This window comes from Tyto alba, unplaced genomic scaffold (genome assembly GCF_018691265.1).
Source record: "Tyto alba isolate M040663 unplaced genomic scaffold, T.alba_DEE_v4.0 Super-Scaffold_5, whole genome shotgun sequence".
NCBI classification, from domain to species: Eukaryota; Metazoa; Chordata; class Aves; order Strigiformes; family Tytonidae; genus Tyto; species Tyto alba.
In genome coordinates, this window is record NW_024881326.1 from 21533892 (window position 1) to 21549327 (window position 15436).

At 42.9% G+C, this 15436-nt stretch overlaps 1 protein-coding gene and 1 long non-coding RNA gene across 3 annotated transcripts; one reads left to right on the top strand and one right to left on the bottom strand.

The window, feature by feature from the left end:
* Positions 1-1145: 1145 nt before the first annotated feature.
* Positions 1146-15053, top strand: MOSPD1 (motile sperm domain containing 1). 2 transcript variants are annotated; one of them, XM_032993785.2, is made up of 6 exons: positions 1146-1224; positions 6166-6422; positions 6606-6681; positions 9933-10159; positions 12093-12254; positions 14519-15053. In XM_032993785.2, the coding sequence occupies exons 2-6, from the start codon at positions 6269-6271 to the stop codon at positions 14548-14550; spliced, it is 651 nt and encodes a 216-aa protein (XP_032849676.1). In that variant the 5' UTR covers positions 1146-1224; positions 6166-6268; the 3' UTR covers positions 14551-15053. The 2 variants fall into 2 exon arrangements, with proteins under 2 accessions (XP_032849676.1, XP_042663170.1); XM_042807236.1 differs by lacking the exons at positions 1146-1224; positions 14519-15053 and adding an exon at positions 12688-14481.
* On the bottom strand, positions 1883-4604 carry LOC122154836. Its single transcript, XR_006166966.1, has 2 exons — positions 3246-4604; positions 1883-3002 (listed from the first exon to the last, which is right to left on the bottom strand). It is a non-coding gene; the product is annotated as an uncharacterized LOC122154836 (long non-coding RNA).
* Positions 15054-15436: the final 383 nt, after the last annotated feature.

Consider the following 15436-nt stretch of genomic DNA (forward strand, 5'->3'; position numbering starts at 1 on the left):
ATTGTTTCATGATTTTAGTGTGAAATACTAGTGGCTGCTGTGTTTTTTTTCCACCAGAGATGTGTGTTTGTTTCACCAGTGGTAATGGGTAGCAGATTTTGCAATCCTGTTGACTGGATGGCTTAATGTAAATCTTAATTAGTCACCTGACTCGCAACAAAAATATTTTGCTGCATTAATAATCTCCAAGTTGGGGATGATCTTAGGCGGTAATTACACTGCTGTGTTTTTATTATTATACAGGGCTTAAAAGCCCAAGTCGTGAAAAAAACCCGAAGACATACGATAGAGGATACCGCATAAAGGGAGCTGAAGTCCAGAAGCGGTTTAATTTGTTAAAAACATATTAGTAAGAGGAGTAGGTTCGAGCGGTAACAGCAAGTTTAGAGACAACACGCCCCTTTCGAGCGATCTGCTGTACCGTGAGGACCGCGAGTGAACCTTCCACTGGTCACCAGCCTCGTTCCGCCGGCAGCGCGGGTGGGACCGATCCCGCCGGGGGCCGGGGCCGCTCCGGGAACCGGGGGAGCTCCGGGAACCGGGGGAGCTCCGGGAACCGGGGGAGCTCCGGGAACCGGGGCCGGGGGAGCTCCGGGAACCGGGGGAGCTCCGGGAACCGGGGGAGCTCCGGGAGCCCTCACGCCGTGAAACACAGCGGCCCCAAGGTCAACAGCACAGAGAGCCACGCGAGGGGCCGCGAACCCTTCCGGGAAGGGCTCAGCCCTCACAACTCGTTAGATGAGGGAAAAATGTTCTTAAAAACCCCAACTTCCCGTAGTGTGTGTGTGTGGGGTGGGGGGGGGGGGGGGGTAGAGCTGCCTCTCGTTTTGCTGTGTGGGGAGCGCGGGCCGGCGGCGCCCCTCACCGCCTCCCCACAGGCGCCCCGGGAGCCCCGGTCCCTGCAACGTGGGGAGGCGGGAGAGCCCCGGTCCCTGCAGCGTGGGGAGACGGGAGAGCCCCGGTCCCTGCAGCGGGGGGGGGAGAGGCGGGAGGCTGCGGCCCCCCGGTCCCTGCAGCGGGAAGAGGCGGCCCCCGGCCGCGGCTCGGCGCTGAGATGGCGGCGGGCGGGGGCGGGCGGTGGGCGGGACGCCGTGACGCGCGGCCGTCCCGGCGGCCATAGCGACGACGCTACCTGCAGCGGCCGGCGCAGGCGGCGCGGGGCGGGGGGGGGGGGGCGGACAAAGGGGGCGCCGCGCCAGCCCGCACCCAGCGGCCCCGGGCGGGGTGAGTCTCCGGGCCGGGAACCGGGGCGGGGGTCGGCCGGGCCGGGGTGGGCTGCGCTTCCCCTCCGGGCGGGAGCGCTGGCGGGGCGGTGAGGGGGAGCGGCGGCCGGCCCGGCCCCGCTTCCCCCGCGGGCCGGGGCCGCGCTGTCCCCGCGGGGGCGAGGGCTGCCGGCGGGGGAGCGGGGCGGGCCGCGCCGCGGGCCGGGGGAGGCCGTGAGGGCGCAGATGCCTCCGCCTTTATCTCGGCTGCTCGCTGTGGGAGAACAAAGAGGATCGGTTAAGTGCGGGCAATGATTGCCGTGCGCTCCCAGAGTCGCACCGGAACGCCTTTCTCCCCGTCGGTCTCCGAGGGAAGAGCGTCCCTCGGTTAACGGGTGGCGTCTCGGCATTTGAGCTGAGGGTTTGAACCTGGTCTGGGGCAGGGGGAAAGGCCACGCAGCGCTAAGGAGCACCGTACACGTTTAAAAAACAGCCGCTTTAGGGCATTAAACACGACCCGAATGTGAGAAAATAGAGACTAAAGCAGATGTGCCCTTGAAACTCTTCCACAGGATTCCTGTGTGCCATACAGTAGAATGGATCAGAAGCAATGCCCAGCTGTTATTTCATTTTTTCCCTGCTTTGGCACATCTCTTAGTTGCATTTAAATATATTTTTGGGTTACAGTCACCTTCTCAGCATTTGCAAAAGTAAAGTTATTTGCATATATTTAAATCTATTAAATTGCTATCAGTCTCAGCATGATTTATATATGTTGTAGTCATCCATGCTAATACGTAACATTCTGAGACTATTTCATTTTACAGCATCCTGGAGACAGTTACTAATTAAACTTCTCATCACCCTGTGAAGAGGTAAACAATAGCATATTTCAGCCCAGGCTTTGCCGAGTAGTTCTGCCAGTTTAAATGTGACTATCTGCCCACTTAAATGCTTTGCAGAATATGTGCCTTCATAGATTAGCAAATTGAGGTGAGGTTAACCAACTTGCTCAAGGTCACGGAGTGTCAGTGACAGAGTTAGCAATAATGGAATCCAGCCATCCTGGCTGCTGGGCCTCTGCTCTAATCACTGGGTGACTCTCCCAAATAATTGCAGGTAGTTTAAACACTGGGTTGCGTAAGCGTGTGTTAAGGCCTGCAAAAACTTTTGGAGAAACGAAATGTTAATAGACTTGCCTCAGATTGTATGCTGCGTTTACGTGTAGTTTAATTGCTCAGCTTGACATGGGAGGGAATTTTGAAGAAGACTTTGTGGCTAATTCTGTAAATATGTGCTCAAAAGGCATCAGTTTTATTGGGTATATAGTGTAGGAAGGTTTATTGTATAGATTTAGAGGGTAGATAATGGGATACTACAAAAATAGATTACACTAATTAAGTTTTTAAAATGAGAATGTGGAGACTATGACTGTAAAGAGGTGATCTGAATAAAGTGTTTACCAGATGACATTCTGTAGAGTTATTTGTGGTTGTTAAGAAAAAAAACAACCAGCAAATGCACTTGGAAGCCATAGTGATGAGGCTGTGGGAAGTTAAAATGAGAACAAAAAACTTCCTCACTTGATTTATTTTTTCAGCAGATACTTGTTAGGTAAAACCAAATCACAATCGGCATTATTCCCAAGCCTAGAGAGAAGTTATGTTTCACTTGGTGTTTTTCTCTGTCGAGTTAAATTTATGAAGAAAGAGATTTCAGAGGAAACGCTGGCAGATCTGCGCTGTTGTGACACCAGCAGTACATATTTAGTAACTCCAGGGAGGAAAGATCCTTATTGTGCTAAAAAAAAAAAAAAATTAATAAATAAAATCAGTGGCAATTGTTGGTCTGAACTTCAAAGAGGGTTGGAAAGCAAGCTGGCATCGTTCAGGTGTTACACTTTGGCCCGTGTCCGGTAACGAGCGCTGCGTTTGCGGGATTCCCGCGCCTGCGGGGAATTGCGGAGAGAAGCCTGTCTGCCCAGCGTAGGTCACAGAATTGAGACCCCAGGCCTCCGTTTTGTCCGGGTTGGTTGCTGCTTACCTTTATGCTCTGCAAGTAACCGTGGTGAGTGTTGGCCAGCAGATGTAGCGATGGTGGCGAGGCTCTGCCGCGCGCGGTGTGGGAGGGCGGCAGCCGAGTGTCTTTTAAATGAACTGGCTGGGGTGCTGCAGCTGCGTAGCCTTGTTCTGAACACGGGTGCTGCTTCGGGGTTAATCCGTGCAGAGAAGTTCTGATGATACGGGCTTTCTCTCTAAAAGTCTCTGCAGTTTCTGAGTGCTGGGTGAAAGGTATGCTGCTATTAATGGTGAACAGCCAAATCTTCCTGGCATATGTAGAGTTTATAATGCAGTCTCTGGGAAAAGCGCTTTTACTTGGTGAGCTGTCCCAGCAAGGTGACTTCTAATCCAAAATGATTTTCTCAAAAAGGATGCTGGTTGCTTGCTTAGAAATCCAGAAACTCACATCCTGAATGACACTGTTGTATCAGCAAACGTGTCTACTATAGGCCTGGGTTTGCCAGATTTTACTTTTGCCAGTTTGAGCAGTAACTTTTTAGCCAGCCAAATTAAATAAGGAAGCAATAACGGGATGTATTTTTTTTAAGATTGGTGGCTTTCTGCCTGCAAGTTGTGGAATCCTGGAAGGTTTGCGCACTGTGTTTTCAATCGATGTGTAAGAAAAACGAGCCTGTTAATAGGCTTAGTGATCCATACCTCCACTGATACTGTGATTTGTGGGTTTTCGGACACCTAAACAGTTGTCGCTGTCTGAGCTGAAGAAACTGGAGTTGTGGTATGATGCCAGGAATCAGAATGAAACACGTGCAGTGTTTAAATAAAAACCTAAAGCATCAAAATAATATTCATGATTATAAATAATATTTTTAAAGTGTTCTTGAACATAATAACTTTAAAATATCTAGCAGTAGTTTGCTATTGGTGGTACGGTAGTTTAAAACATTTATTAGGAAAAAACCCCTCTTGTTAATTTCAAAGATTGCCTATATTTCTGTTATGCATAATGTATGCAGTATAGGTATGTGTGAGAACCACAGATTCTCACATATGCTTACTGCGTACTGCATCGAGTTAACTTTTGTAAAAAAAAAAATAAAAAATTAAAAATTCTTAATATTCTGCATATGGGAAGTTTCAGAAGAAGTTATTTTGTATTCCTATGAGCTGAGTTTTTCCACATTAGCTCTTCATATAGTTTTAATATATTTGAATGGAACAATGAATCTGACTTTTCAATAGTACATAAAGTTGTTCAAGAAATAATGTTTACGCTTGCTGCACAGAGTGATTCCAGAGTTTGTTAATTCTTCTGAAACAAAAGGGATTCACCAAAATTCTAAGTACTTGGAACCCAAATTGCCACTTACAGAGCTATTTCTTTTTCTAGACTCTTCTTAATAAGGTAGCAGAACACAACTTGGAACACTATCATTGGGGATTTGTTTTCAGAATATTATTAGTAGCGTTTCAGTGAAGTGGAAACAAACCTGTGCTCTGAAAAGAAACTGGATCTTGGGGAAAGACATTCCAGTAAGAGCCATGACTTTAAATTCTACGGGGATGATTTGCTATTAAAAAAAAAAAAAAAAAGTAATACATTTAAAAGCTTAGTTTGTGAATAAGAATCAGAACCTGTAAATCTGAAGATATGACAGATATACTCCAGTAAACACCTAAACTTGTGTCATGTTTCAAGCATGAAATGCATCTGGCGCTTGGAAATGCGAACATCATGATGTTTAGAGTGCAAAAATAAGCATTTGCTTTTGATTGTTCATATGCTAGGGCTGTTCACTACTAGAAAGTTCAGAAACCAGATTTCTTAAGGTGCAACGAAATCACTTTATTAGACTGGAGAACAGCTGAAATGGACCTTGTTTTATAAAGCTTCACTGGAAGTGGAAATGACAGCTAATGAGTCTGTAGGAACTTTTTGTTCTTTTAGTGTTTTCTACCATAAAGTGAAGCCTCAAAGGACACCTTCAGTTTGATAATTAACCTATAGGAGCTACAGCAAAATATGACGTTCTTGTGGGGGGGGCGGAATTTCTGTAGCTGTTTCACTTTGTTCTGTCTGTAGTGTGTAAAGTCAATAGTATGTGTGCTGAGGAGTCTGGCCTTAATTTTATTTTATTAATTACACTTGGGATTGTTGCTTGGTCGGGTCATGGGTTCTGGTTTTAGTTCTGGAACGTCACTCAAAATAAAACTCTGGGGGTGGCAGTGGGAGAACTATGATGGTTATACTTTGGTTAAACACAGTGGTGGTAGAAAAGCTGTCCTATTTTTTAATCAAATAGTAAATCCCAAATCTGTTTGGTATTATTCATCCCAGTTATTTTCAATTCATTGCCTGAAACTACCATGCAATTGTAACGAGTTTAGTTTAAACAAGACGTGAAGGTGTTCCCCATTCTTTTGTTCTGAATCTCTGGGATTTGGCATACCTCAGTGCCTGTGTGAGCAGATACCTAAGTTATTACACCTCATCCGGGAGGGTCACCACTGCAGAGAGATTCCTGCCTGAATGGTGACTACTGCTGCCTTACATCTTTGTGTTTCCTCATTTCTGCTCTGTTTTTTTCTCAAGTGTTAGCGTCCTGAGACGAGGACGGGATATCTTTTTGTTGTTGTTGTTTGGTTTGTGTTGCAAAGACCCAGCATAAGCAACACTAGACATGGACTGGGACCCCAGAATGCTGCCATGGTACACTGAAGACGTGCTTATCCGTTTCTTTTATAGCAGCTTGTTAAATAGATGGAAACCCAATGCTGATATTTTTTCTATTTCCATATTTTTGAAGGAACTTAAGTAAAGTTAGAATCATAACCAAGCATCACATTTTACATTTTTACACCTTTGTTGACTGCCTCAGTTTAGTATAGACTTATGGAAATAATCTTCTTGCCTTCTCTCTTTTTCTTCCCCTTTTTTCCTTTAGAATTGCCAAAATGCTTTGGAATTCTTAAACGATTCAAAAACTGAAGTCTCTGAGGATACAAAATCATAAGAACGCAAGAAGCAGCAAGGAGGATTCAGTGCCAATGCAGCAACAAAAAAGACAGCCAGAGTTAGTGGAAGGAAATCTTCCTGTTTTTGTTTTTCCTACAGAACTTATATTTTATGCAGATGACCAGTCAACACACAAGCAGGTGTTGACTCTATATAACCCCTATGAGTTTGCCTTAAAATTCAAAGGTGGGTTTCTTAGGTTAAGTTCTATTTAAGGGTTAGTTGGTGATCTTGAACAGTCCAATTATAATTTGTGTAACAAACCATATTTGTGACAAAACCGAACTCGTGTCTTTACGTATGTTTGTTGATGAAGCTGGTGAGGTATTAATTCTTGATTTGTTACCACTACTGTCCTTTTTGTTGCAGTTCTTTGTACAACTCCAAATAAATATGCGGTGGTTGATGCTACTGGTGCAGTGAAGCCTCAGTGCTGTGTTGATATGTAAGTAAAAGTTGGTGGGTTTTGTTTTGTTTTTTGTTTTTTTCCAATGTACAGCATTTGATTATCTTAATTTCTTTTATTATTTAAGAGGTAGTAAATGACAGCATGCATAGTATAAACTAAGTTGTATAAAGGTACAATATTTTCTTAATCTCCTATATTCTTGTGGCTGTTCGGTCCTTCCTGTTCTTTCACTCTAGGACAGAGGTATTGGAATATTGGAGATACTTCCTTCTTTAATTTTGTCTGTAGACATAAATACAATGCTAGTAAATGCATCCTGTAGTATAGTTTGTATACCAGCAGTGAAATTAATATGAGCCTCCTCTAAGTACTTTTTTGTTAGAAATAGCAAGAAAAGCAGGGTTGGGATTTCTTTGTGAGGAATATTTGTTTGCAGATTGGCAAAAGGAAAATGTATGCAGTTCTGCTGAGCACATTTCCTGGGCTGTGTTTAATAAAGGTACTTTTGCCTACCTTTAACCCCGACCGCCTCTCTTGTTCTCAGATCTCTCTGTCTTCCCTTTACTTGTTTCTCCTGTCAGGTCCCAGCCCAATAACAGAGAAGATAAGAAGGTTGGTTACGTGACCACAATAATGTATAGGGTCTGTAGGCTGCTAGAATTCAAAGTAGAGTAGGTATATAAGCTAAAACGGACCAACTTTCTTAATCTTCCACTTGCCACATTATTTCTGTGCTGATGTACAGATACAGCTAAAGAAAGTATGAAGTACCTAAAAGAGCAGACTGAGCTTTCTGAGTAGAAATTTGCAGGCTGTAAAACACCTGGAATCTCTGGCTAATGAGTGGCTGTATACAGAAAACTCTGCTATTGAATGGTTTGTCTTTTGTCAGATAAATAATACAGTGCTTGGGGGATGACTCCTTCCTGTAGACTGTTTCCGTCAGGTGTAATTTGGAAAATTCCAAGGACTCACCAAATAGAAAGGAAGTTTAAAACATGGAACTAAAAAGTTTCAGTGGGCAGGGGCAACAATCCTAAAAATGGAACAAAACAGGTCAGAATATACCAGTGTATCAGTGAGCTGTTCCAGTTTTTAGCAGACATTTATACAAGCTTGATTACATTTGGCTAATCTTAAACAAATGTCTTTTATTAAATAAAGGAAAATAAGACCTAGGCATGTTTCCAAGGGAATTTTTTGTGCAGCAAAACCCCCATCCCATTCCAATGGTTGCTGTCTAAGGGCAGTGTTTACTGCTAGGATATGAGCAGTACTATGCAAGTATGGCCATTTGCCAGATAAACAGATATTCTACAGAGCTTCCAATTATGCAATGGCCTCTAAAAAGAAACAGGAGAATGTATCTGTTTATAAGGGTCTGCAGAAAATATCTCTTTGCTTGGCAGCAGATGTGTGTTCTCCTAGCACAGTGTTATGTAAAGATTCTGTTTTAGGTTGGTAGTTAGTACCACGGTACTAAGAGTAGAAACAAAAATGTAAAAGGAAGTGTTGAAGGAAGAAATAAAAGTTGAATCTGCTGTTCTGATATGCTGAGAGTTGTATGAATTAGGATGGGGGGGGGAAGCCTTTTGTTTTAGTGAAGGCAGTTGCCCAGCCAACGCTCAGCTTGCTGAAAGTCTGTCATAAGCGTGCTCCTTTGCCGCTGAAGTGATGTAATAGTACATACATTCCTGCAGCCTTCTCGCTCGGGGGATGACTTAGTTTCTGTTTCCTTGTTGAATAGTCTATTCAAACTAGATACCAGTTACTGGCTGTGTGTTAATGATCGTAGATATCTTGATGTGACATAGTTTCTTTAAGTGAAGACTGAAACACCGACATCAGTTTCTTGCAGCATTTTAATGTATATATTATCACAAAGATGGCTTTCTTGACGCAGTTTTAAGGCTGCTATCCTGTATTACTAAGGGTAGAATCACTTTTTTCCCCTCAGGCGACGGCAACCTTCTTGAAGCCAAATCACTTATATGTAGGTATTTTTTCAGATTAGCTGTTGTTATCTTAGACATTTAGAATAGCCTTTCACAAAAAAAGTTCTCCACTTTGGAAAAATAATTAAAATCCATATTAACCCTAAGAGCTGATATGACTTCAAAACCTAAATGTTACAGCTTTTTAATGCTGGATACGTATTTTCATAATGAATCATAAATGCAGGGAGGAGGCAGCTGAGCAGAGCACTGCTCGGAGGGGTCTGTATTGCCTTTGATCAGTGGCATTTTAAAAACTCTGCCTTTTGTAGGTCACGCATGCAGTTCCTCCCATGAGATGCTGTAAAACCAAAAGGAATGCAACAACTATCCCTCTGTCTTACTGTTTAAGCCATCTTGGGCGACATGTTCAAAACAGTAGAGCAACAGAGTGGCTGCTGGACAATGAGCAGGTTTACCCAGAAAATAACTGACTCTCGAGCTATATCTCAGAGAATACGTCTACACTGCAGTCTTGAGCTGGGATTGGAGCTTGTGTAGCTACACCCAGCATAGCTCTTGGTGGCTAGTGAAGGATCTGCAGCATCATACGTTTCGACGCCAGCTCTGAAAGGTGCTCAGGGTAGCTAGATGGAGGAGCAATGCTCTGACAGCCCAGAGCTCTGCTATAGATACCCAGATTTAATGACTGAAAGACGGGTGAGAAATGTTTATGGAGATATGTAGCTGTCGTTTTTGCTGCACTGTTACATGCTCTTAATGATTTTGAAAATCCCTTTACCTCTAGCTGGCTGTTCTGTAGAGGGGATGAGTTTTGCTTCTGAGAAAGGGTGATTGTAAAGCTTTGAGCCTCATTTCCTCAAAAAGCTAGACTTTTGCCATCACCCGGCCGAGTGGTTAGCAGTCCTGCTTTTCTTCTTTCCTCCCCTGTCTGCTCCAGTCCCCCCATACCTTTTAAAATCATTGGCTGGCATCAGGCAGCTTTGATAAAGGAGGCGGCATCTTTCAGATAATTGATGTTTTGTGCACATTGGCAGCTAGGCCTCAGATTGAGGCAAAGGTGTGCTTGAGATAAAGAATTAACTGTTCTTTTTGGTCAGCCAATTGGAGCATGTATATTTGGGAACCAGAGTGAACATAAGGAGGGGAGAGAGAAGGCCAGATCAAATCTTCAGAACGTTGAGTGATGGAGGAGGTAATGGGGATCTGGACTAACGCAGTGTGTCTGTGGTGGGGGGGGAAGAGGGGAAACAGGGGGATGCAGGATGTAATTCCACAGGAAATGTGCTTCTTACGAGTTCCTCTATTTGAAAATGTTGTTTTCCTCTGCAGTGTGATTCGTCACAGAGATGTTCGGGCTTCTTACTATGGTGTGATAGATAAATTCCGTCTGCAAGTGTCTGAGCAGAGCCAGAGGAAAGCATTAGGGAAGAAGGAGATTATTGCTACTCTCCTTCCATCTGCAAAGGAACAGCAACAACAAAAGGAAGAGGAGGAAAAACGAATAAAAGAACACCTGGCTGAAAGTGTCTTTTTTGAACAGACTTTGTGTCAACCAGGTAGCTGAAATCTTTTACCCCAACTGTCTCCTGAATCAGTTATGAATAGCTCAAGTGACTAGAAAGACTAGATTAAAATAAATCTAAAATAATTCTTTTTACTTACCTGTAGGACTGCTGTCTTTATCACTAGGGGATGATAGTGCCCAAGAACACAAACTATGGCTATTCTGCTCATGCTCTCTTGGTTAACCAAGACCCTTTGCTGCCCCACATTTGCGTGTCAGACCTCAGAGAGTACGTCCTCTGTTCCTCTGGTGCAGAAGTTCTGTTACAGCCAGTGGGAATTTATCTGCAAAAGGATGGTAGCTATTTTTTTCCCCTTGGGCTCTTTCAGAACATATGCCCTGTCTGAGTTTGTTCTAAACCCTTAATCCTCCATTTCCTGATGAGCAGGAAATATTGCCAAAACATCTTCTAAAGTGCTCCTTGTTCTGTGCCATCTCCTTTGTCTCACAAGTACAGAAAAGCACAGCTGCTAGCTGAAAACCCTTTGCACGTTTCATACGTGATGAAGCGAATCAAGAGTCTTGGGCAAAACCTGGACTGAACAGTTAAATTGAAGCGGTAGGGGGAGATACAAAAAGTATCAGGTTTTACCACAACTGAATCTAAACTGATTCTTGACATGACAGTCTTACCTTCTTGTTACTTTTACTGATTTATATCATAATATTCTTGTCACTGTTTTATTTTTCATGAAGAGAACAAAAATCAGTTCCAGAAAATAGAACCACCTGCCTGAGAGTGTTCTTCTCGTTAAAACCAAACTGTTTCACTATTTATACATAGTTTGTTGGCTGGTAAAACACCTTTTACTAAAAAAAACCCTTAAGATATAGGTATTAGTAGGATACATGGTTAAAGCAAACCTACAAGATCTCTGGGCTCACACAACCAATTATTACTATGAACTGTTGTTCTAGTACAGAGGGTTGGAACCAGCCTGAACAATCTGATACTGGTCTTAATCCAAATGCTATTTCTCTGCTTAAAAACCTCATTGACTACAATGTTTTGCTTGCTTACAGAAAATCAGTAAACAAAGCAACTACAGTCTTTGCATGTAACCTGCAACCTAGAAATAACAGATTTTTGGAGTTAAAATAGGACACATATTGCTACTCACTGAGGATAGAAAAACTTGATAAAAACATTGGCTAATTTCCAGTGGGTCTTAAGAATTTGGTTCGAGGTATTCAACTAACATGTTCACAGCTCTTTTCAGAGACTACCCAGTGTGTCTGGAGGAGTTTCCAGCCGTTAAACTGCAGCACAATAAGGAGTACGAAGGACAGTTCCCTCTATAGTTTGTATTTCTTTAGTCTGGTGATATTGGACTGTCACAGTGGTTCACTCTCCCGAGTTTTTAAAGATTCCAATGTTACTAATCTGTGGCAGATAAACTGGTTCTGGCAGTTGCAGCCCTTGAATCCTCTCCAGAAGGCAGGGGAGCTCATCTGGCCCCAGACCCTGTGCTCTTGCTGCGGCCAAGTTCTGTTCAGGAGGTGTAAGCAGGTAGCTGCCTGCACAGCCCTTGTAGGTGTTCTTCCCAAACGGATTACTGACCGCTGAGGGAACACGTCAGGGAGGGGAGGCAGGAGGCACGCTGAAACCTCGAGCATCTGGCATGAGTGTGTATATAGAGCTACCGGGCCTGGCAGGCTCCGCTCCCGCAGGAGGGAGCGGTCTGGGGAGTCGTGTGAAAACAAGCACCGGCGTCAGACCAGGGAGCAGCCTTCCCCACTGCAGAGTGCAGGAGGTTTAGAAGGGGGGGGTTTGAGTTGTTTTCCACCCCCCTCGGAACGCCAAAGGGAAAAGAGTATCTCAGGGTATCGCCAGCTCCAAGGTACTGCAAACGTTTTTTTTGCAGGATATTTAACACTTATCTTGGTTAAATGTTCCTTACAGCTGGTACTATCTTGTTTTTCAGAAAACAGAACTGCCTCGTCGGGACCTAGTTTACTAACAGTCTTCCTAGGAATAGTGTGTATTGCAGCACTAATGCTACCTACATTGGGGGAAATGGAATCCCTGGTGCCTCTCTACCTCCATTTAAGTGTGAATCAAAAGTTAGTAGCTGCTTATGTTTTAGGTGAGTATTTTGCATTTTGTAAATGTTTTCTTGCGACTTCTGTGAGGTGGGAAACTTCTCCTGTGTTTGCTAGTGGCTTCAGGAAACCCGATGGAGACAGAGCACCACATTACAGTTTGTTTTGCATCCCCACTCCTATTTTTAACTTGCAGCCATAGTGATATCAGGGTAAGTTAGTTAGTGTAAGTACTTTAGACCAGATTTAAGTTGATATTTATTATATAGAGGCCCCTACGTGTTCATTTCACCTCCATTTGATGACTGGCCAACTGTATAAGCAGTTGAAATGCACAGAAATAAGTTGCTGTAAGCCCTTCCCAGGAGACCGCTACCATCCACGGTTCTTCCCAGTTTGTAACTTGCTCCTAAATTAGCAAGGATAGATAAGTTGCACACTTCCTTTGTTATGCCTATTTTTCTGTAACTGTTTCAGATTTGAACAACAGTCACACTAAACCGAATTCTCCTGTCCCGCTACCTGGCAGAAATGAGGATTTGAGGGAAACAAGCTAGGCAGCTTCAGAGTGATAGCTAGAGGTGAGGTAGTGGTGGGGAAGGATGCAAGTTGGTGGTTAATGCGCACACTCGGGCATGTCAGTCGGCTGAAACAGTTGGAACACTCACTTGTTGCTCTTTGCCTGAGCCAGTGACAATGTATTTTCAGATCAGGACCTTGCAGTAATCCTTGCTTTGGTTTTTTTATCTCTAGTTTTGAAAGTTACTCCCGTTTCTGATGGTGCCAACTGTGGTATTAAACCATTTGACTTCATACAGTTGCAACAACTAAATCTGTTTCTAGATTCGCTATGAAATACTTGCAGGTTTTGATTCCTTTGGTAGCAACGTTTGTGGTGTTAATGAAAAGATTCTTCTCTGTGCACCTCTTGCTCATGTAGAAAGTTGATTGATTGCTCTTAAACCACTTTTTCCCACCACGATGTACAACTGGAGTGTGCAGCATTTAACAGAAAAGGGAGGCCACTACCGCACCCATTGGGCTATCCAGCATTTGAGAAGTATTTGCTTTACAGAAATGAGTTAAAACCCCTTAGTGCCTGAAAGCCCCTATAGAAGTGGTATAGGCTGTCCTGTAGCACCTTCCAGAAGCCTCTGTTCCTACTCTGCGATGATTTAGATAATCCAAGCTAAGGCCTAGAGCAGCTGTGGTAGTACTGATTGCCTAAGCTAATACAGACCTTAAGAAATAGCTGAACTGTTAATTCCTCTTTAATGGATAAATTGCTTATCTAATGGAAGGTGGCGTTACAGCTCTGTTCTGCCATGCTTCTACCTTCAAAATATTTATAAAGCAAATAAGTGAAATCAGTATGTAAATCAGAACAGTAAAATAGTCTCAGAAATTTCTTTATCCATGGTGAGATCTGTAGGCTTTAGCTAAGCCTCTGCCCTGAAAGGCTGTTCTATTAACATCACCTGAGCTTGCAAGAAAGTAAGATTGCCTAAGAGCTGATAAATTACTGTTTTGACATTACATAAGGTTGGAATTCAAGGAGCCCTAATGTTTTTTCATATGCCTCTTCACCTTGTGCAATATAACTCATGGCTAAGAACTTGAAGATTGTATTTTTCCTGTCTCAGCACATAGTTAAAGTGAACTTTTCAGCGTGTCATGAGCAGGCTTATTAGCCCCACATTTCCTGCTTTCATCTGGTTTTAATTGTTTTTAACCTCTATCAGAGCAGTTCTTTTTTTTTTTTTTCCCTCCCTCTTTAAAGGTCACAACAAAGAGTCTGTAGAAAGCTCCCTGTACAGACTGACAAGAAAGCTTAACATCTTTGTCTAAAACTAGTCTTTGATCAGTAATTCTGCACAGAGCAGAAACAAAAATGTCTTGGAGCCTTCAGCTCCTCGGCCTTACTGATGATCCAGCATTTGACTTAGGCTCCCCCTAACTAGCCCCCATGAAAACGGGGGGCTTGTGTGCTAGTGTTACATGGCCTTAAGTCAAAATCTCAACGTTGAGATTTTCCAGTAGGGAGATCAGGAGTTGTTTGGAGTATTTATAGCTGTGGTGACATTAGTTACTAGCTCTACTGCACTTCAGTGGCAGCTTTAATACCTATTTTGGCTACATCAAAACTTGGAGCAATGCTTCTAATAGTTAATTAAAGTGTATATATAAATTAATTCTGCGTTTATTTACCTTAGTTTCTGGCCTGTGACAGGATGAACTGTTTTTTCTTTATTTTAAATGTTTTATTCAGTGAAATTAAAGCATTTAGTTCTTAATTCTTGTCTTTCAGGTCTCATCACCATGGTTATTTTGAGAACATGAGCAATGAGTTAATAGGATGTCAAACACCTTACTGTATATTCACATCATGAATGTGGACTGCCTTTTACTCCCATTTGGCTCATTAAGATGCTAGCAAAACTGTTCAGTGATTTAAGATACCTTCAGAAGTGTAATATATTTTAACTATGTATAATAAATGAAAGACTCAAAGCACTTTTCGGTGCTTCTGTAACAGACAGCTATGAAATGTTCAGCGATACCTGTGAAAATAATTTGAAAAACTTTTATATCTACGCCTACTGTAAAAAATCCTTATTAAAGCAACATTTGTTATTTTTAGTCTATGTTCACATCAGTGCGTGATCACTATAAAAGCAAACTGTCTTATGTAAAATGTTCATTTGGTTTGTGGTTGTACATGCTGAGGCTGTTGCATAATACTTCTGTATACATACCAGAAGATGAGAGTCATGACTAACCATTGAAGAAAATGACAAATTCCATCAGTGCAACTATGAAATAAACCATGAATTTTAGGTGAAGTAGTAATTCTCAAATTCCTTACTTCATCAATACTGCTCTGTGGTTGAGTGCTCCTTTTCTTATCTGGGGAAATAATTTCTGCAGCAGCCACTTTGTATCACAAGTGTAGACAACAAACCCAAGTTCTGTAATCGGACCTGTTCGTTTCTTAGGGATGCATGCACTATGTGAACTAAGCAGCATTAATGGAACCTGAACTCACACTGCACACAAATACAGAAGTCACTATTTTTAATGTTTCAGAGACCAAACTAAATACAGCAACAAAGGCATTCCTCTCCACCTTCCCTTCCCCCAGCCCAGCTAAGATGGGGGGGTGGGGGTTTCTGTATCAGAAACTCCTGCTCAAATTCCAGTTTTATATTCTAGTTAAACATTCAGC